At 46.3% G+C, this 22,294-nt stretch overlaps 1 protein-coding gene across 1 annotated transcript in view; it reads left to right on the top strand.

Moving 5' to 3' along the window:
- The window catches only part of QRICH2 (glutamine rich 2), a 42,271-nt gene extending 20,185 nt beyond the window's left edge, over positions 1 to 22,086 (top strand). Inside the window, exons 9-20 of the mRNA XM_083487435.1 lie at positions 1,345 to 1,593; positions 2,428 to 2,550; positions 3,440 to 3,514; positions 3,839 to 4,003; positions 5,509 to 5,630; positions 9,384 to 9,449; positions 9,829 to 9,930; positions 10,966 to 11,169; positions 14,350 to 14,518; positions 17,813 to 17,900; positions 18,481 to 18,606; positions 21,246 to 22,086. Coding sequence (XP_083343561.1) covers positions 1,345 to 1,593; positions 2,428 to 2,550; positions 3,440 to 3,514; positions 3,839 to 4,003; positions 5,509 to 5,630; positions 9,384 to 9,449; positions 9,829 to 9,930; positions 10,966 to 11,169; positions 14,350 to 14,518; positions 17,813 to 17,900; positions 18,481 to 18,606; positions 21,246 to 21,373 — 1,617 coding nt within the window. The 3' untranslated portion in view covers positions 21,374 to 22,086. The remainder of the gene's footprint in view (positions 1 to 1,344; positions 1,594 to 2,427; positions 2,551 to 3,439; positions 3,515 to 3,838; positions 4,004 to 5,508; positions 5,631 to 9,383; positions 9,450 to 9,828; positions 9,931 to 10,965; positions 11,170 to 14,349; positions 14,519 to 17,812; positions 17,901 to 18,480; positions 18,607 to 21,245) is intronic.
- The last annotated feature ends 208 nt before the right edge of the window (positions 22,087 to 22,294 follow it).

Raw genomic sequence — 22,294 nt, 5'->3', positions numbered from 1 at the left:
CTCCCTACATTTCACGCTGTTGGCTTAAGACAACCTGGGATACTTTTAAAACTGAAGGGCAAGGTGCTAAAATGCTCCGGGTTGCTTCCAATTAGCGATTCCAACAATGAAACTGTAAAGAAGTTACCAAATAATTACTAAAACATCCACTGCATTAAGCAGATTGAAGAGGCATGGGCTAGTAAAACGGTATTTGCTTGGGGAACAGAAAGGTTCAGCAGGAATAGATCCTTGGTGGAGCAAGCATTCCACAGATGGGGTGCCACCACGAAAAAAGCCCTTTCCCCCAGCCAGCCACCTTCACTTCTAAAGTCAGGAATACCCAGGGAAGGGCTTCAGAAGGAGATCTTTGGGCAGGTTCCTGCCGCACTCCCCAGGAAACCCACTCCTGCCATGCATTCTCAGGGAGCTTCAGAGCAGCTGCAGCAGCCAAGGGTCTCATGTTTCTGACACCTCTACGATACCCATTTGTAAACAGATGCAACTTTGCCATAAGCCACACCAGATGGGAATGAGTGAAGTGCAGAAGGGTGGCAGTGTAGCCACAGCCTGATCCTGAAGGGGTCCGTGTTAGCTAAAATGGCATCAACAGTGGCACAGATATCCCAGGCAAATGCCCTCGGCAGTAAGAGATATTTGTGAGCAACTGTGTAGAGGCAGGGGGAAAGGGAGGGGACTGTAGAGTGTCCAGTGAACCGACACATGATGAAATAAGTGCCACTCCTTGGCCACCGAAACCTCCATCCCCTCCCCTTTGGCAGCCTGAGAGCTAAACCAGAGATTGCGCTAAATGCATCTGTTCAAATTGCAAGGGGGCAAGGACCAATTTTCATTGGACTGCAGACTGGTTTAACTCTCCAAACCCCCATAGTCCTAACAAAAATAATTTTCACAAATATTGCTATTAACTCTGTGTGTGGAAGAGCTCCCGCTGGCACCAGTGAAAGCTTCCCTTCCAGAATAAATAGAAACTTTGCAGGTAGGCTGGGGTATATGTCACGTCCACATTGGCCCTTGAGAGTTTAGCAGACCTGCTTTCTAAAACTTCCACCCCATCTCTAGTCATGAGCTCTAGAAACTTTATCTCTTAAGTGGCCACTGGGATTCTTGGCATTATGCTTGTGTTGCCAGACCCTGCCTGCTCCTCTTGCCTCTGCCTGAAAATATTGTAATAAATTGTTGGCGTCCATCTTTCTTGAGAGACAATGGAGTGGGCCAATTAGAGCAGCACGATATAACTGTCGCCACCTGCACTCGACCCCAGTTCTGTGGAAGATAAGAAAGATCTTGTCGTCTGACTCCCTTGTCTAAAGCTGGACTCCTCCTTCTCTCCCTTGCCCACAGTTAGACAAGCTTAGAGGTGTCATAGAGAACATGATGGCTTCCTCGTCCACGCTGCTGTCCATGAGCATGCCACCTACCCCGGAGCCTGGGGTGGCTCAGGTCCAGAGCACATGTGCAGCTTGCAGCTTAGATGTCAGTGAGAAGGTTAGCCAGCTGTTCAAGCGCTATGAGCAGCTGCAGGACTTGATTAACAACTTCATGTTAAGGCAGGCAGAAGGCAAACTAGCCAAGAAACCCAAGCACCGCCAGGTAAGGCCGGCGCAAGAACGTGACCTCAGGTTTCCAGGAGGAGGGCAGAGGGAGGAGTTCAGGGGGCTCTGTGTGGATGCTGAGGCCTGATCTGAGACTTAGTGGTAAGGCCTGAAGAAGGCTCATTTGGGGAGTTACGTGCTGGGAAGCCGCGGCACACTGAGGCTTGGAAGCAGAAGCTACAGAATCGTAGAAGGGCTCTCCAAATGCATGAGTCAACCTGCTGTCCTCAGACGGCATTATGTGTGCATCTGTATTCATATCATTTATTATCCTGCCCATCCCTAGAGACGGGATCTCTGAATCCCTCTCCCATCCTCCAAAGGGGCATAGAGAGATTCTTGTCCTAGGTAACATAAGCAAGGAATTAAGAAGGATTGAACAGGCCACCCTACCATAGATAATGGTTATGTCCATGGCTTTTTTGTGATTCTGTTTTCTCATATGGCATCTTTTTGTTCTTTGTGCTCTGTGACAAAGTGCCAGGATTTGTGCTTTCTTTTGTATGCTGAAAGTGCATTAATATCAGCACCTAGGGGCAGAATGGAAGTACAGTGCAACATAAATGATAACCAGGGGCAGGGGTGAGAACAACACACGTGCTTCCATCCAGAGAGGAGGCACATGCAAAGGCAGAACCCACAGGTGTCTGCTCCTAAATACAAAGCTTTTGCTTGATGGTGTACTGTCATCTTCAGGCTGTAGTTCTGATCCAATGTAGATAAAATATGCATTGCACCAAAACGAAAGGGAATTGACACACTTGGGGAGGGATTTAATTAAGGAGACCCATGTCAATGTTGGCTTTCATTACTTTGTTGCCTTTGCAATTAGGATGAAGAGATGCTTAACCAGATCCAAAGCACCATCCTGCAAGTTCAGGATGACTGTGAGAAGCTGAACGCCACCGCAGGCACTCTTGTAGAAGATCATCGCCAGAAGCAGAAGGAGATCAGTGTAGGTGATCTTGACGCCAGGTTAGAGGGTCAAATGACATGGGACATTCCCAATGTTGTTGCTTCACAAGGATTTGGTGGTGCTTCCTCCAGGGGGAAGCAGCTGACTCTCCTCCCTCTGCTTACTGTCGAGAGACAAAGCAGGTGACTGAGGCCATGAGACTATAGCTGTGGTGGCAGTACTGGATATCCAGCTGGGTTTGTTGACATTTGGTACAAGCAGCTACAATTCAATCAGCATCAGCAAATCACCTCTTACAGCAGATGTGCCAACATTTGGTATTTGGGCAGGACGGCAGCCTGTTCTCCAGGGGCCATCATGTTCCCTGCCACCCAGACCCCTCATGGGAGAACAAGTGGGTAAGAGTTCTACCTGATGTTCACTAAACTTTGGTAGGGTTGCCAGGGGCCCCATCAAATCACCCTGTTGCCCTCCTTGGCAAGTGAGCGTCCTCCCACCCCCACTCTGCCCCCAGTATCGATTCCCAAAATGTTGAGCTAGTTGACCTAAAGCATGCTTTGTCAATACACAAGCCTGCAGTCTGTTATCACTCATGAGATAGAAGCACAAGACGGCTCACTTTGGAATGAGAGTTGTGTGATTTGCAGTATTTGGATGCAATGAGACCTTGCAGAACATGTGCTAGTAAATGAATATATATATATAATTTTAAATAAAAGTGTAGTGGGAATGAAGAACTCTGTGGCCTTCCAGATGATGTTGGACTACAAACAACTCCCATCATCTCTGATCATAGGCCATGCTGCCTGGACTGATGGGAGATGAAGTTGGAAACATCTGAAGGGCACCAGATTCCTCTACCCTGCTGAGTAGGAATGTGAGTCTCTGGGTAACCACCTTTGATTATTTTGCTTTGTGCTCTTTACAGATGTTGTTCAAGTCCCTGGAGAGACTAGAAAATGTAAAAGCGGACAAAGACAGCCTAGTGATGGAAATCGATGTGGTGAGGAGTTGTACTTGATAACACATCACAGTTGTCCCATGCGCATCGAGCCATGGCTAGGTGCTCCTGCATAAGCTCTACTTGCAGAGGGAACTAGTGTATGAAGTAGATGGGGCCTGGATTCTGCTCCCAGCTCTGCAGCCAACCTGCAGGGCAGTCATTAGCCGTTTGAACAGGGATTCTGGTGCTTGCCATCCTTATAGATTGGAGGGAGATGCTCTCTGGACATCCACACTCAGAGCTACTGATGGGAAGGGCGGGGGTGTTCTTTGCGATGCAGATCTTACCAGTGATATGCCCCCATCTTTCCCCCTACTTTTCCAGAAAGCAGATAAGGCTGCCCTTGCTGCGAAGGTCAGCCGTAGCCAGTTCGATGCTACCACGGAGCAGTTGCATAAGATGATGCAGGAGCTGTTGAACAAGATGGCTGGGCAAGAACAAGATTGGCAGAAGATGCTTGACAAACTCTTGATTGAAATGGACTCCAAGGTAAGCAAGGCTCTTGCCTTGCCCATGATTCACAGACAGGCCAATGAGGGCATCCCAAAGTGTCGAGAGCTTCCCATGTTTGCGGTTCAGTTCTGTGGTATGTGGCTGGGAGTACCCAGTGACTCATGCAGAAGCACACCCCTTTCTGCCCTGTTCCCAACACTTACTGTAAGTGCTTATGCTGGTGAGCCAGCCATGCATGTCTCATTGCTCGTGCCTGTCCCTGACAATCAGGTGAGCCAGGGTAGGCTGAAGGGTAGGAATACGCATGATTCCTGCCTCTAAATACTGGCTTCCAGTTTGTTTCAGGACACGATTTGAAATGCCAGCTTTTACCAGTAAATCTCTGTAAACAGGATGTCTGAAGTAGGGATGGACAGGCCAGTCTAATTGCCAATCAATGTGTGTTTTGCACATGTTCACTCGTGGGTCCCATTCTATCCCATTTCTGCATCAATCTTTTTAATGCATTTTTTTAAAAAAATCTGTTTAATGTGTTTGATCACATAAAATACATATTTGTGTATGAACTTTGTCCTTAAATACACATTTTTGAATGCATTTTAGTATTTTTATTATCTTTTACCTGAGAACTATATTGCAAAAATAATAAGGGTGCAAAAAGTGGGGGATAATTGTGTTCTAATCTGCTGTCCAGGAATGCAAATCAGACCAGGTCACTTGAAAATGACAGGCCAAGTGAAATAGTTGGGCATCCCTAGGCCGAAGGCTTGCCTTCTCCTATAGAAACCTGCCTGTTCATACCAATTGTCATCTGAGGTTCTTCTCTGCTAACCTGCCTTCAGAACCTGGACCTTTTTCTTCTTTCCCTTTTAAGTTTCTTTTAATTTAAACATATAAAACATATGAACATTTCCAGTCTTTACACACCATACAATTATCTTAAATGTTCTAACTCACTCCCTCTCTAAAACAATGCAGTGTAAGTTAATATGCATTTTTGTATGCTAATATTGCCATCCAGCCATTAATTATTTAATATAGCTTTTATGGTCTTTCATACTGTTTTCAACGTATCTCATTTCAGCAGTGAGAAAGCGTTAAATGACCCTCGGTTAAATCTTTGCTTCATTTAATTGGTAAAGGGGGAACAAAATATTTCGATTTGTTCTTCTGTCTCTCCACACCCCCTGCCCATCACAGGGTCTACCCTGTGGTGGCACCTCACCTTTTGAAATGCTCCGCCGGGGTATCTCCTCCATATCTAGGCCTTTACCACTTAGGCACTGATTAATGACGGTGCCATTTTCCCAGCTTGTGTTGAAATGGATGCATGACTTTTCTGCTGCAAGCTGCCTTGAGCACCAGAAAGGTGGGCTGAACAATATTTTGAATGGCAGCGACTCATTCAAAGGGGCGGAGCTTCAGTGCTAGCTTCCCAGCAGTCCCGCTTCCAGGATTGGTAGCGTTGCAGCTCTACCCTACCGCGCCAGTGCCTTGAACATGCAGCTCTCTCCAGAACCGTTCTGTCCCTTTCTGTGCAGCTGGACCGCTTGGAACTGGACCCCTTCCGACAGCAGCTGGAGGAGCGCTGGAAGGATATCCGGAAACAGCTGAAGGAGAGGATGCCACAAGAAATAGGAGATGAAGCTGCTGGGATCAGGAGGTAAGAAGGTCTGAAAACAGACAACTCTTATCTTCCGGAAGACGTATGATAACAGCGGGCAGGTGTCAAGCCAAATCTGATGCAGGTTGCCACACGTGTCTCCTGTTTGTGGGTGTGGTGTGAAAATGAAAGCCTCCAGCATGCCAATGCACACTGCCTACAACATGCTCCTTGGAACCATGTGCTGGTTTTATAGTTGAAGGGTCTTAAGTAGAGGAGCAGAATGCTGAGACGCTGCCTGTCAGGATAAGATGTGTTGGATGGACTATGGCCCTTTGGCCTGGCCTGGCCTCAGCACACTTTGTATATCTAGTATGAGTTCCTGAAAGAAAGGACTTTGGAGTAGCTTGCACCCTAACCTAGCACTTTGAAGAGAATGGTTATTCTCCAGCAAGCTGGGGTCCATATGTCCTACTTCTCTACTGCACTCTTTGGGCTCCAGGTATTTGTTTTTGACACTTACGCTGGGAACAGTGAGCCCTGTTGCAACACCAAAAGCCTTGCCAAAGATGCTTTCTCTACACCGGGTAGGCAACCTAAGGCCCGTGGGCCGGATGCAGCCCAATCGCCTTCTCAATCTGGCCTACGGACGGTCCAGGAATCAGCGTATTTTTGCATGAGTAGACTGTGTCCATTGATTTAAAACTCATCTCTGGGTTACTTGTGGGGCCTGCCTGCTGTTTTTACATGAGTAGAATGTGTGCTTTTATTTAAACTGCATCTCTGGGTTACTTGTGGGGCATAGGGATTCATTCATCCCCCCTCCCCCCAAAAAATACAATCTGGCCCACCACATGGTCTGAGGGACGGTGGACCGGCCCATGGCAGAAAAAGATTGCTGGCCCCTGCTCTACACCATCCTTGGCTTTTCTTAGTTCTTTCTGCTCAAACTCTTTTCAGAAGTGTTTGCTGCTTCTAGGCATAGTTAGCAGTTTGTGGAACAATACACGCTTGGCTTGAAGGAGTATACCTTGCCTATCTGCCTATATATCTATTCTCCCATGCCATTAGGTTGCCTAGAAACCTCTGCTTTCAAAGAGTAGAAGTTATGATTGGGGGGTGGGAAGTGCTTAAAAAAAACTGCTTTGGAAGACTGGAAGTCTTTCACGTTTACTATTGCAGTATGATTAGAGTAGGCCTGGGGTCAAGTGTGTCCCTCCAAGCCTCTCTGTCTTACTCTCTTTACTCTCCCCATAGGACACCCTCTCTTCTCCCTGGTTGCAGGCAAGTCAAAGGAGTGGTGGAATTGATAGCTCAGTTGGTTAGAGTATGGTGCTAATAACACCAAGGTTGCAGGTTCGAGTCCCCCTATGGGACAGTGGCATATTCCTGCATTGCAGGGGGTTGGACTAAATCATGGGTAGGCAAACTAAGGCTCACGGGCCGGATCCGGCCCAATTGCCTTCTAAATCCAGCTTGCGGACAGTCTGGGAATCAGCGTGTTTTTACATTATTAGAACGTGTGCTTTTATTTAAAATGCATCTCTGGGTTATTTGTGGGGCATAGGCATTCGTTCATTTTCCCCCCAAAAATATAGTCTGGCTCCCCACAAGGTCTGAGGGACAGTGGACTGGCTCACTGCTGAAAAAGTTTGCTGACCCCTGGACTAAATGATCCTCAGGGTCCCTTCCAACACTACAGTTCTATGATTCAGCCCCCCCCCCCCCCAAGCCTGCTGATCCTCCTTCAGTGTTTTTGCAATGCATTTCTCCAGTAAAAAAAAAAATACACACAAAATTGTGTATGTTAGAGTACAAAAATGAATTGTGTTATGGAAAATTGCCAGGAGAAATGTGTGTGTTAGGTAAATTTACATATAACGTGCACATCTACAGTGAAATGTACACAAAATTGCAAACAATCTTTTGCCTGGACCTTCCCCCCTTCCCCTTTTTTTAATGTAAACTAATGTGGAAAAGGGGCAAACTGAACTTTTAAGACTGGAAAAGTGAGAAACCGAAACTGATAATTTTGTTCAGATGGGGCTCTGAATCTTGGATGTTCCCTTGCCTATGGGCATCTCAATCGCACTCTGCTGCATAGCTTTTTGGGGGTTTTTGTTTTGGAAGTCTTTTGGAAGGAGTGGCCCAGTTGGCCAGCTGGCACTCTCTCATCCCTCCACGTTGTTGTCAATGGATGCTCTTTCCTTCACTGCTGCAAGCTGCATCACGCATGTGTCACCACCAGAGGGTGGTGGTGTTTGCGTCGCATGGGGACATGGGGCACAGCTCACTCACCTCGAAGAAGGGAGAGCGAATAGCCTCAGCGATGGAAACTGGCAATTACGAATGCATTCTGCTGGGCGGAGGGTGGTGGCACAGTGAGTAGCCCCCATACTGTATGCCCGTTATGTAAGAAGATAGAGACTGGATCCAACAGCCAGGCAAGCCGCCTCCCAGGCCTTGCTCGTTGCTTCCCTCCACATCCATTGATGGAACGAAACAGTGACTGTACTTGAAAGAGTGGGGGATTAAGGCGCCAGCAAATGCTTTCCGACAAGAAGCATGGTATCCCCAGGCGAAGTTGTGTGTGCGCAGTTAATTCCAGCTCTTCCTTCAGGGCGATCTTCAAGGAACAGAGAGGCTTGAAGCTGCTCAAATCCTGCCCCATGCACCAAGTACTCTTTCCCAGCAGTAGCTGGTGGTGCCAAGTCCTGACTCATAACCCCGCTCACCTCTGCTTCCTTAACGTCAGTCAGTGGGATTAGGTAAAGGTGTGTCATGTCTGGGAGGGAAGGAGCTCCATAGCTACCAGATCTCCACCGGAGGAATCTGCTTCCCTCGAAGAAGGAAAAGGGGGGTAGGGAATAGAAGTATAGTACAAAGTGCAACTTAAGTGCAGTTTTGAAGAGGGGAGTACAGTGGTACCTCGGGTTAAGTACTTAATTCGTTCTGGAGGTCCGTTCTTAACTTGAAACTGTTCTTAACCTGTCCGTTCTTAACTTGAAACTGTTCTTAACCTGAAGCACCACTTTAGCTAATGGGGCCTCCTGCTGCTGCTGTGCCGCTGCTGCACGATTTCTGTTCTCATCCTGAAGCAAAGTTCTTAACCCGAGGTACTATTTCTGGGTTAGTGGAGTCTGTAACATGAAGCGTCTGTAACCTGAAACGTATGTAACCCGAGGTACCACTGGTTTTCTAAAGCAGGTTGTTGACGTTCTTTTTTAAAAACAACTCCCAATGTTGTTTTCACATGCAATTTGACATTTAGATTTTGAAAATGTGTCGTTCTAAAATATCGAGAATGATCTCCTGATGCTCTCTGACAGCTCCCCAGGTGGTCAGTTTTAAATAGGAGGCACCCATGCTGAGTGTTAGGATGCCCAAGTTAATTCCACACTGTTATGTTGCTACCCAGGCAATCAGAAACTACATAGGAACGGGGTAAGAAGGCAGCAGCAGGTGAATGTGCCTGGCCTGCTTGTGCTGCAGTGTGTAAAAAGTGCCTTCTGCATCTCCTCCTCATCCACGGAGAGATCTGTGGGTGCCTGGTGTTACCAAGCACGTAAGGAGCTCCCTAGACACAACTTATGTTGCTTCTTCCTCTGCTGTTGTGAGCCCACAAACCTTTCAACTCCAGGGCATCTCCCCCTTCATGAAAACGTGTGTACAAACTATCATTTTACTCTCCTTCGCACGGACCGTTCAGGCAAACATTTGCATATCCTGTATCTCCCAACCCCAACCTGCTCTATACTCCCATTGCCGTAATTCCTTTATTTGGCCTAAGCATCTCTTTTTCTACCCAAACAGGAGACTCCTGGCCCATTTCCACTGCATCTCTTGCGATCGACCTTTGGAAATGGTGGTTCCTGGCCCGTAAGTCCATGTGTGGAACTCTTATGGTGCTTTTGTGCTTATGCTCCTGTCCTGGGCTCCTTTGTGGGGAAGGATAGAAAATGAACAATAAATATTTATAGGGGTATGTGGTGGTTTAAAAATTGGTGCAGAACAGGACTTGGAAGCCGGGCGATTTGGATTTGAGTCCTCCTCACTCAGCCATGATGGGGCAACCACAGCCTCCAACTGGTAGCTTGGGAAAAACACATCCCATCAGCCAGCCCAGGGCCATGCATGGCCTGCCCTTCCGTGACAAGCAGATGTTAGCAGCTGAACCAGGGACGACTTCCTTGTCCTGTAGCTGCTTCGTTTCCCCACCCCTCCCTTTGCTTAACCTGCCTGCTTATTGTCTTGGCAGACACATCACTACACTCCCTGCTGTGCCAGGTTTACCTGCTCACCAATCCCTCCGGCCATACATGGTTTATGAATTGGAACAAATCAGGCAGCTGAACCGCAGGTACGCAGAGGACAAGGGGCTTTGGAGGGTTTTTTTTTCTGGTTCCCAGCTTGTGTGTATTTTAAGAGGCAGGTCAGGTGGGAATTGGACGGGGCACAGATTTGGAAATAGGGGGCCTGCTGGGGAGAATGAAACTGAGAAGAGAGCAGATGCAAAGTGCCTCTGGCCTTGGTGATATTGCTATCGTTCTGTTGGGGGAAGGCAGGAGTGGTAGGAAAATAGCTTGCAGCCCAAATACTCCTGCCTAGCAAAACAAGATTTTTCACTGACAGGTTGGACAGAGGGAGCTCCCCCATTTCCTCTGCCCCATTTGCATGTGACAAGAATGGGGCAATCATTTCAGCAAATTGGCAGGTTAGGGGAGCAGGACAGGGAATTAGTCTCTGTTGGTGTGGCGAGGGCTTTCCTGGCAGCTAGTGGATGCCATTGTTTGTTGCCTACAGTTCTCTTGCAAACAATATTCTGTCACCGTGTAGCAAAAAATTACAGTGGCATCTGTTAACCAGAGGCTAGAAGAAAGAGCCCAAGTGCCAAAGTTAGGAAACTGGTGGTGGAAGGGAAACGGGGACATAAGGGGGTAGGTGGGGGTGAATCCCTCCCTTTCCTCCAACCATCCCTCTCAAAAATTGGCTGAAAGTTTCCTTTGGGCAATCTCTGAGACAGAAGTGTCGCTGGATGGGGCAGTAGGCCTCAGCAACCCCTCCATTTGTTACACCCAGAGGATCTTCTGTAGAAAATGTGTCCCATTGAACATGTGTCCTTTGCTTTTTAGATTCTTCATAGCTGTCAGTTTACGTGAATCTGGTTAGGTCCTCCCGGGTAGCACAGCTCCATGTAAATGTTCTCACTAGTTCCTGCTTTCTCACAAAAGGAGTGTAAAATGCGAGCAAGGCATGCTGGAAGCAACAGCCCTGCTTAACAGTATGATTTCTCTTTTCCGTTCTCTTTCTGTGGCTGTTTGCCGTCTCCTTGCTCTCTGGCTTGTGCTGCTGCACCCCACCTTTCCCCTTCCCATCCTATTGTACCCCACCCTAGTCTGAAGTTAGGACCTGGTGTCCGTTTTGATGCACTGGAGAAGAGCGCGAGTCTCAATAAGCTGCGCCGCATCCATTCCAAGATGCTCATGGATATACAGAAGGTGCAGAGCCATTACAGTGGTGGAGCAGCGAAGGTCAACGCTCAGATGATCAGGGAGATGCTGCAGGCCCAGTGTCTTGGCTCAACCCCGTATGGCAAACGGTAGGAGAAAAGGTCTCGAGCAGTTGAAGTTCATAGCTCCAAAGCAACGAGAAGCAAAGTAGGGCTGGCACTCAGTTTGAAGGCACCTGGGACAGATCAACCTCCACGCCCCACCCAATTGTGGCTTCCTGGCCTCACCCACCGTACCCCACTTCTGCCACCACGCCCCAGTTCTTGCCAAACCTGGTGCGAGCCAGGGTGCTCCTCTGAGTGTTGCTCCCCCAGGGGAAAACCAAGCAGCAGCCAGCACACAGGAACACCCTGGCTCTTGCCAAACTTGGCAGGAGCCAGGGCACTCCCCCAAATATTGCTGCTTCCTTGGCTTCTCCACCTGGAGGCTGGGAAAAGGAGCAGCAACGCTGCACACGGGAATGCCTCCTCCTGGTGGCAGAAGTGGTGGAGAGGGCAGAGTGCTCCCTCTTGCACTTCCACCACCTGAGGCAGGCGCTGTTCCCTGCATCACAGGCGAGCCGGCTCTGGGTGGTTGCTGCATCAGCCTCCATTTTATTATCCCAGAATGAGTCTGGAGGAATAAAAGATGTTGGTGGCTCAGGCCATTTTGCTCAGTGCTTCTTTGATGAGTATGGAGTTGGGTAAGCTACGTTTAAAAAATCAAAAGGGGAGGGCAGCAGAGTCAGCTCCAGTGGACTTTCTGGGATTTCTGGGCCCAGACATTTACCCCATCATTTCAGGTGCTGTTGCTGGGCTTGAAGTAATGCTTCATTACACAGCCATCCTAGGGATTTCAGGGCATGGACACAACAGAGCTCCACCTCCTGTTCAGAAATCCCTGAAAGTCAGATTTATAAAACAGTCATTAATACTTAGCTAAATCTCTGGGTCGAGCTCCTAGTTAATTCTTTTTATCCAGGTGGATATTCCGAATAGGGTGTGAACAGTATCAGCTTTGCAAGAAATCAGCCACAAGAAGAGTAGGAGCAGCTAACTATTTGCTGAGCCTTCTCACTTACCAATGTGGAACTTCTTCACTTTCTTTCACACATGGGTGGAAATTCCTATACACAGAATCCACATTTTGGAACAAGTTTCTGTGTGGTAAGAAGCCACAAACTCCTCACGTGCTCTTAGTCTTACCACATTGGATACCTGACATGCAGGATTTATGCAGATTCTTATGCAGAACCAACTTCAGTGTAGGAATTTCGTCATGCCTGAAGCAACCCCTTAAGGTGCTTCTCCTTAGCGTACATTTAGCTCTGTGAATGGAAAGAATGCACATATTTAGTGGTCAGACTTGCTGCTGTTGCTGCATGGTAATAAAATCTGGAATTCCAAAGCAAACTCTGAGCTTGAGATGTCTGTTGAACAAGTTGGACCTGACTGTTACAGCTTCACAATATATTTACTGATGTCTGCAGGCCGACTCCTTTACCTGCAGAACCAAAGAAGTAACATGCAAACAAACACTAACCTTATACTGCAGGTCAGGTATGCCACCCCAGTTCCCAACAGCAAAGTTCCACCAAGACTTCAGAAACCCCTCCCATCAAAACTGGCAATGTAGCTTGCATTTTTATTTCTGCTTCATTGTTAGCTTGCTAGTTGCTGCTAGTTGCTGCTCCACCTATTGCTTCCATGCCTGAAATTCTACTTTCTGTCTAGGAAGCTCCCTCCTTGTCTACATACTGACTTGCGACAAGATCTACTCTTTCATTCTGTTTTGTGTGTGTGTGTTGCTGCTTGATGAAGTGCAGGCCAGGGAGACAAAGCCAGGAGCAGGTTGTTTTGTGCACTGAGTATGCACCTAATATTTCAGTTTTCCCTTCCACCGTGACCTCTCTGGAGCGGCTTAGTGTTTTCTGCTTTATTTGGGAAATGAATCAGTTTTGACATTCTGAAAATGTTCAGTGCAATTGTGAGTGGTGTTTTGTGGGACAATTAAGGACAGCGGTGCTAAATTGTGACAAAGACACAATTGTGACAAAGCCCCCCCCCCCAAAAAAAAGTGCTTTCTGAAGTTAGCATTTCAAAATATCCTTGGGCAGGACTTGACCCTAAACAACCTGGGAGAGGCATTTGGCTGGCTCTCTCATATTTATCTTATTTACTTGTCTGTTCCCACCTTTCTCCCTCCAAAAGGAGACTCAAGGTAGCTGCTAAAGTGTACCATAAAAAATCAAGCACAGCATTACTGTGCCATATAACACATGTACACTCAACGCAAGCCCCACTGAGTTCAATGGGGCTTACTGTGGAGTAAGCAAGTGTAGGATTGCAACCTAATATTTTTTTAACATTCGGCACCGAAACCAAATTACTATTGCACCTGGAAAGAAGACCTTTCCTGTTCCTTTTAACCTCTCTGCAGCCACAACAGAAGGTGGTGCCACAAACCTTCCACCTTGCTCATTTCCTGTTCCCTCTTGACCATCTTCTCCCCAGCTATAATGTCCAAAAGGGAAGTCCTGCCTGGTCTAGCTCAAGGGTAGCTTCCAGAAGAAGCTGGACTCCCTTCAGCCCCAGCCAACATGGCCATCGGTCTTTAATGGAGCTGCAAGCCAACAGCATCCTGTTGGTTATCACTGGTCTAGCTAGTAAGCCGTGATTGTGGCCGATGGATGGGCTCCCCAGTTGGGTAAGAGGACAGGGTGGGTGGGTGCTGTACTTTTATGAGCTGCTTAGAAGATGGGATTTCCACATGCAAGGCTTACTGGCTGAGATTCTCGTCTTCTGCACAGTTTAAAGATGTGGTAGCTCACCCTGGTCCCCCTTTTCACCTGGCCACTGTAGTGAGGTGAGAAAATAAAGAATCAGGCAGGAGGAGTTGTGGCTGTGTGTTGGGACATCTGGTCTGTTAAAGAATTGCTGCAGCATGGAGAAGCAAAGCCAGCACTAGCAGTTATCCAACAGTATGCAGATTTTGTCACAATCCCCCAGGTACCTATGTATGGTTTGGGGTGTTGTCCTCCAGAAACCAGGTTAGTGTAGTTGGTTCGGCTTCAGACTCACTGGTAGTGGGGAGCCAGGGGAGCAAGAAGACAGAGCACCTGTGCCTTTGACAGTTGTGTAAAGGATGGTGCAGTTTGTGTTACAAGCTATACTTGCTGAAACTCCACCTCCTACAAACCATTCAAGGTTCAAGAGCCTGCTCTTTTGCATTCGGGCCCCTTACACACCGGGTTTCCCCACTTTGACCTGTTGACCCTTGATTCCTAACAGCGACAGGCTTGCTGATATGTCAGATTTCAGCTACATAAGCGTTCCTCGGCACTGTGGAGGCAGCCACACCCTCACTTACCCATACCGGCGTTACGGACGGCTGCAGCAGTTTGCACAGTCTATGGCACCAGTCCAACCGGACGAAAACGCCATGTTGGCGGTGATGAAGGTAACAAGAACTGGGGGTGGGGAGGAAGACGGAAGGTAGGGTGTGGAAGTCAGGCTGGACTCATAGCTGACCTGTAGGTTTTGGAGCCTACAAGGGATGCACAGGCCTGCACTTACTTTGCATGATCCACTTCACATAAGAGGGAGAAATACAGTCTGGATTGCACTGAGTATTTGCTCATCCTCTGTCCATTTGGTTTCTTCACATGTAACTTTGAACCTCATCAAATTTATTTGATTTTTTTAAAAAAGAAAACACTACTGCACCTTGCATTGGATGATCCCTAGCACTAGTAATAACACAGAGAAAAACTCCCCCCGTCAGTTTTGGCAATACTATGCCTAATTTTATAAACCTCAGGCATGTTTTTCCTGGTCTGCTCCCTGCCCTCCCAAAAAGCTCCAGTGCTTTCTTTTGTCACAAGGGAAGTGCTGCAGCCCCTTCATTTCCTGCACCTTTTCCACCTCTACAATATCCTTTTGGAGATGTGGCAGCCATACTTCTACATAGCATCTCAACTAGATTGATATGAAGGCCCTGTGATATCTACAGGTTTGTTTTCAGTCTCTTCCCTATTAATCCCTAGAAAGGAATTTGCCTCCTTCGCATCTGCCACAAACTGGGTTGACACTGAGCTTTTTCTTCCAAGATCCGGAGACCTCTTCCATGTCACCGCCAGTACAGGCTGATCAAACTATATCTGAAGTTGAGATTACTTTTACTTTTGCCCCAAGGTGCATCTTTACGTACACTGAGCTTCCACCTCCCATTTTGTTGCCTACCTACCCCATTTGGAAAGATCCTTTTGCCTCAGCCAATAAGGAGGTTGACCCTCTGCCACCTGCACACACAGTACCTGCGTGCATCAGTGCCTGTGGAGAGCCCTTTCCCACACTGTCTGAATGTGTGAGGGAGCATTTCCTTCCTGCTTGCTGTCAGCAGCAGACATGACGGTGGTTGTCAATGGAAAGGGCCCCAGAACCCCATTCCCTTGTCATTTTTAACATGGGGGAGAGGGCTTATATGAACTTCCCTACTGAACTTAATAGTCAGGCAGGTTCATATAGGAAACTGAAGAGAAACGAATTTTACTGCTCTTGGTCTTAAGAGAAACCACATACTTTCTTTTTCCTGACCATGGTGTAACCCTTCTTTCAGTATTAGAGACTTGACTTTCCTTCATAAATTTGCACTCGTTCACATAGGCTCTATGCTACTATTTTCTGCTAATTTATTTTAGTAGAAACTGAAGCGGGCCAATTTTAGGTTCCCATTTCAAGGCTCTTCTACTCTTGCATGTGGGCGGGGGACGGGGGACACATTTAAGGTGGTTTTCAGAAACGCAAATGTTATAAAACCCAGGCCCACAATTCTGAGTGCTGTGTAAAGGCTGAGTACTGGAACGGCAACAATAAATGGAAGGCAACACAATTATTGGTCTGGACACACTTGTTGACCTTGAGGAAGTTGCTGTATAGGCTTATTTCAGACCCTGCAAAAAGGGAATAATGTATTATCTAAATGAGAATGAGAACAAGATCACCGTGTGTAGAAAACACTCCTTTCTAGCTGACATTACAATTTTCTCTTAATGGCAGGACTAATGGCTTGGTATTGTTCCTGTGATACACATTCCACCTGCCACCAGCTTATCTCTCTCTGAATTATGTAACATGAAGATAACTGAAAAACAAATTTCCTTTTGACCACACTCTCCTGATTTCTTTTTTTTATTATCTTTTGTTAGCAAAAAGTTAATTTAGATTGCAAAATGTTTTGTTCATCCTTGCTAGCTCAAACCAGTGCTAGTTCTAGGCCAGTATCCCAATTCTCATAGTGCTTGTTGCTAGAAGCCATGCAAGAAATACAATGACTAAAAGGTTTGGAGGCTTCTTGTGCATCAGGATACATGTCCTGATTGTGGATATTTGTTTAGTTCCTTTTTTTATCTCAAATGTTCTTCTCCCCCAGATACCCAATCAGATGCCCACCATCCAAAGTGCAGCCTCTATCTTGGTTTCCACAGCCTTGGCCTCCTTTCCTTCCACATTTCCCTGACGTAAAACGTGCACCCCACCTCTCTCCCATGAATGGCACTCAAAATAGTTAACCACAAGAAATTAAAACAACTGGAAAGTAAAAATATTGAACAGTAGAATTCTCCCTTCTCCAGCTTTCAATTATCCCCCCCCCTCCAAAAAAATATTGCTCAAGCTCCTCCTACTGCTTGGAAATTTAAATGCCACACATAAACAATACAGTATTCAAGTAGTCATTCTGCCTGTAATCCAAACCTGCACGATGGACCTGCTTTTAATTTAAAACATACTTGTTAATCTTTTATTTCCTCTGCTTAGAAAAATGTAAACATATAGCTCTCTTGGTCTGACCTTACCATAGTACAGAGCCCAGTACAGTTGTGGGTTACAGACCATTAGTTCCTGTTCTCCCTTTTCTGAGGGCAAAGTATAGAATTCCTCACCAGTGGCTGCAACTGGGCTCTTTCATTAACTTTTCTAATTCTTGAGGTTTTTAAGACAATATTATATTGTTGCATTTTTAAGTTGACAACCATGGCGTGTTGGATTTACATGAAAGCTGCCAGTCTAGAAGACGAGAGCTTATCTTCCGCTTGGGCTGAAATCTTACACATATATGCACTGGGAGACTACTTTGGATGTCAGAGTTTTAAACCAGTAGATGGAAACCAATGTGATAAAGGGTTGGGACAAATTCATCTTAAAATCCAAGTTGCCTGTTACATCATTGACAGTCTATATCTGTTTACTGCAGAGCAGGGATTCCAGCGTTTCCCACTCTTTCTCAGTCAATGGAACCACCAACAGGTTGCAACCTAGAGATGAAGTTTCTACCTTTGTAAACTCCTTGGTAGAGTAGGGCAGCCTTCTGCAACAATGTATGCCCTCCAGATGTTTTTGGACTCCCATCTCCCATCAGCTGCAGTCAGAATGGCCAGTGGTTAGGGCTGATGGGAGTTGTAGTCTGACAAAAGCTGGAGGTGGGAGGTAACATACAAACAGGTGTGAGTGGACAACAGTACTAAGGCAGAGATGGACAGGGAAGCTGTCACTGGATCAGGGAATTTAAAAGGCAAAGCAGGGATCACTAGGTTCCAGCCTGGCCACCCTACTGTCAAAGTGAGAAAGCTTTTCAAGCTCCACCGTAAGTGTTGAGACTGATGGAGGGAAACTGCAGGGCTGGTTTGTAATGGATTTTTAATGTTTGCCCTTGGGGCTAAATTGAAATCTGCCCTGTGCTTGCATTGATTCCTAGCATGAAGAGGTAGATATACTGGGTCTTGATGGTCATATCTACAAAGGACGGATGGACGCACAACTCCCATCAATAACTGGAAAGGACGGTAAGTGTTACATTCCATGTGCAGATGCTTTGGGTACATTTTGTTAACCCTTTCATGAACACTGTTCAGGTTATTAAGTGTTAATATGCAGAGCTGGCTTTACCTTGCATGGAACAATGTGAAACATTTGCCTTCAGCTGCAGAATGCAAAGCCAGCACCGTTTTCCTGCTGCCGGTTTCTATGGATAGGGGTGATTAAGGGGAAAAAAGAGCTTTAGTCCATCTCTTGATTGACCCTTACTCCAGTCTCAGAGCTGGGATATGTGCAGCAATTGCCAAATGGTTTACTGCAGGGATGGGGAACCTGTGACCCTTCAGATGTTCCCGGTCTACCATCTCTATCACCTCTGGCCATTGGCAGGCTGACTTTGGTTGATGGGAGTTGCTGTCGAGCAACATCTTGGCAGATCAGATTGCAGGATCCTCGCCCCTGGTATACTGAATAAGCACATCTGTAAGAGACCTGATGCATGTAAAAGGATGACTCTTGTTTGGCTTCTTTAAATCACTACATCACTATTTGTATGTGTGTAGCAGAAATACTGAAGTGTCCTTCCACCCTCTGTGCTTTTCCCACCAGGTGTTTTAAAACCGAGAAACAAGCTCATTCGGTCGTCCTCACAAAGGCATCATCCCACGCTCAGTGACATTGCCAATCTTCCAGTTCGTCCACACACTGCCAAAGTGTCTTTGCGCAGCATGTCAGGTAAGTTCCAAGCCAGGTCAGGATCCAGAAAGGATGAAACCCACTCAGATAAGATAGTGAGGTTTCCTTAATTTATATACTCACTCTGGGATATGTGATCTGGGATACTCACAGTTATATGTGATTTCCGTTATAGGACAGTCCACACAAGTGGAGCGTCTGTGAGACAAACTCTGCTTTTATATTGGTTTTATACTGTACCTAGGGCCCCTGCAGACATCCTTTTTATGCATTCATGATTATTTGTGCTAATGATGACATTGGCACAGTTATATGTGATTTCCGTTATCATTGGCATCTACATTGGACATACAGTTTTGTTTCCAAACGTTGCATGTCCTATAATCTCCTGCTGAAATCTGGTAACTTTTCATGCCCAGAATGTTTGGGGTGGTGATGGATGGTCAAGTTTAAATACACTACTAATCCATTGTTAATTGCACCTGCAAAAAACCCAAAACCCACTAGTCTGGTCGGCCTTAAAACTGTTGTGACTTTCCCCAAATAATCCTGGGAATTGTAGTATATAGAGGGAATCTTGTTAAGAGAGCTGTAGTTTGCGCACACTCTTTGCAGAACTATGTTTCCCATAATCCCTTGAGCAGGGGAGATTTCAGTTAAGCCAGTTTTAAGGCTTTAGAGTGGGCATTTCCTCTGTACGTTCTATAGGCCAGTTCCATTGTACATCTTTGCAGATTTTGTGCTCAGGGAAGTAGCTTCAAGTCAGAATCATGCAGGTTCTTTAAATTTAAAAAAAGGGGGGCCAGCAAAGGCTTCTAGTGAGAGGACTGTCACTGGTTCACTGATTCTAGGTCTGCTTGCAATCTCCACGCCTGCCAATCCATCTGTCCATTATAGAGAGCTCCCTTCTGGTAGCACCGTGGTGCTGAACGCTCACATCTGAGATGTAATTGCAAACACAGTCAGTTAGAACAATTGGACTGTGTGCCAGACTGATTGAAGAGCACTGCAGGAAATCATGGGGCTGCTTAGCATAGACCAAGAGCACTGTTTACTTAGCAGCGCACCTAAGTTGTGGAAATGTACAGAACCCGTCGGTGAACTTTGCCTGCCCTGTGCGGCGAAGGTGGGGGAAGAGTGGAAGGAGCAAGGTTGAGGGTGAAAGGGAAAGGAAAGAGCCAGTGGCTGCTGGAGAAATTTTAACCACCTGGATAAAATTCTCTCTCTGCTCAAAGCCGGCCGTCATTTTGCATATAGGAATGACAAGAAGGGCTTGATGCTCAACCCCATTACACCTCGGCTTGAGGGCTGCTTTACATGTTACAAAATTGGCAGTACACTAAGTGTACCCGTGAAGTATTCTGTAACACATGAAAGGCAAATATACTTTTTTAAACTGAATGTGGGAAAACAAGTATACATTGTGAGAAGACTGGACCGATAAAGGCTCTCCACAGCCTTAAAGGTGTAGGGATGTGGGTGTGTGAGAGAGGGGGGAGTGATGTGTTTCCTTGGGTGGAGTACATATGATGCAGCAGGTATATTCTGTTCTGTGCATAACAATAGAAAAGTTGCTAACAGGATCTGGAAGATCATTCCTCTCCTCTTTAGCAGGAGATAGAGAATTGCAAATGCCATATTTCATTTTCCATAGTGACTTCTAGCACTGAAAACTAATCCTGGGGTTAAATGCTTCAGTCAAATTAACCCTGCCTCCATTCAACTACTGACTGTTTGAGATGCTGCTATCTTTTTAAAACCTAGATCATTCGTCACAACCCCATGAGTCTAAAATGTTTGTCACGGTAAATGGGCCAGTGCACCTAATATGCCAATTTTGTGCATCACTTTCACTTGCAAAATAATTTTTAAAAATAAAATTGGAAGCCTTCAAACTCCATGCAAGGAGGCATGGGTCTTGAGCCTTCTGTTGGTGAAAATTCATGCCTCTAGCAGTCAAAGTCTGGCTAGGTGAAGCATCAGGCGTTCTGCATGGGAGCTACATCTTCACTTTTCTAGAAGAACCAAAGCCATGTAAAAAACTAATAAATTTGCCTTCAAGGTCATAGTGCTGGGCAGACCTCTTATCCTCTGCCCTGTTGCTGTCATGTAAGACAACAGGTGGGAGAGTGCTGCTGCACTCAGCTCCTACTTTTGGGCTTTCCACAGGTATCTGGTTGGTTACTGTGAGAACAGAATGCTGGATGAAATAGGCTACTGGCCTGATCCAGTAGCCGCCTCTTCCATTCTTAACAAGATGATCTGAAGCTCTCAAGGCTACTTCCCACATTATAAAATAAGCTGGCACAACCATATATGTAAGGAATTGTTAACCTGGTGCCTGCTAGATGTTGTTGGAATACAAACCTCATTATCCCCAACCATGTTAGCTGGGGCAGATGGTAGCTGTAGGCCAGGCATAGGCAAACTCAGCCCTCCAGATGTTTTGAGACTACAATTCCCATCATCCCTGACCACTGGTCCTGTTAGCTAGGGATAGTGGGAGTTGTAGTCCCAAAACATATGGAGGGCCAAGTTTGCCTATGCCTGCTGTAGTCCAGTGGATAAAATATTGGTTAATAAGTTTCTTATACTCATAATAATTAGATCTGGGCTCGTAGTCCATTCCAGTTCTACAGTTCTATGATTCTGTCTATGGCTGTTGTTCTGTGTTGCAGCTAAGTCTGCAGGGGACAAATCCACAGCCCATTTGCGGATCACGGAAGAGCCTGGGATACAGGACAGAGAAACCATTGAGCTACGAATGACGATTCCCTCAAGACACTCAGATGAGCAGTCAGCATAAGCAGAGACCCACCAGCTTTGTGCCCCAATGAAAGCATGGTTCTTACAGATGAAAGCAAGACAATAAAGAGTGAACAAAATATGAAGAAGATCATGCAGACATACTGCTGCCACAGGAACACAGCCTTCTTGCTGTGCTTTGCCTACAGCAGGTGCAGTCTCTGTGGTTCTTCCATACAGTGATGTTCGCAAGGGCTGGGCTGGGCTGGGCTGGTATGGGCTTGGGACCAAATGTGTTTGGGGGGGTAGCAACATTTCCTTCTGTAGAAACCAGTTTTACTGGGTCAGCGGCCATTCATTTTATTTGTCCAAGGAAATTGGTTCTTCAATACAAATTCTTCTGTTCAAAACAGTTAAAGAGACAGCTGATTTCAAGTCTCAACAACTTCAGCTTCCTCCTTTTCCTCTTGTTGTTTCTTATTCCAGAGCCAGGCACACATTGGCCACTGAAATAAAAAAAGTTGCTGTGACATAAAGGGGCAATCCGGTTTGGGGTTCAGCTAATTGCTGCCCCTGTTGACTTTAGGGAAGGTGGGGGGAAAGATACAAGACTGCAGTGGCTGAGTGGAGCACTGCATGTCGGGCTTTGTATTCTTTAGTTGTTGCAGTTTTATCTTACGAAGTGAATACAGTTGCTTTTGGGTTCAGCACGTATAAGTCATGACAAAATTTATCACTCCTACGTTCATTAATAAATATGGAATTCATAGCTTTCACCAGAGTCAGTAATTCAGATCTGTTTCCTGAGTGGAACTATTTACTGTTCAAAATTTAGATGGCCATTTTTGTTTGTTTTGATGCAATGCACACCAGTAAGGATACCTGTGAGCAAAAAACTAGTTCTCATTAGGGATTGAACATGCTCAGCAGGTTCCTGCTTAAAATGTCTACCTCTTAAACCAACCAGGCCATGCTAATTGGA

This window comes from Podarcis liolepis (genome assembly GCF_965112155.1).
Source record: "Podarcis liolepis genome assembly, chromosome: 2".
Lineage (NCBI taxonomy): Eukaryota > Metazoa > Chordata > Lepidosauria > Squamata > Lacertidae > Podarcis > Podarcis liolepis.
Note: the sequence above shows the minus strand (reverse complement) of the source record. Positions and strands in the feature narration are given on the sequence as shown.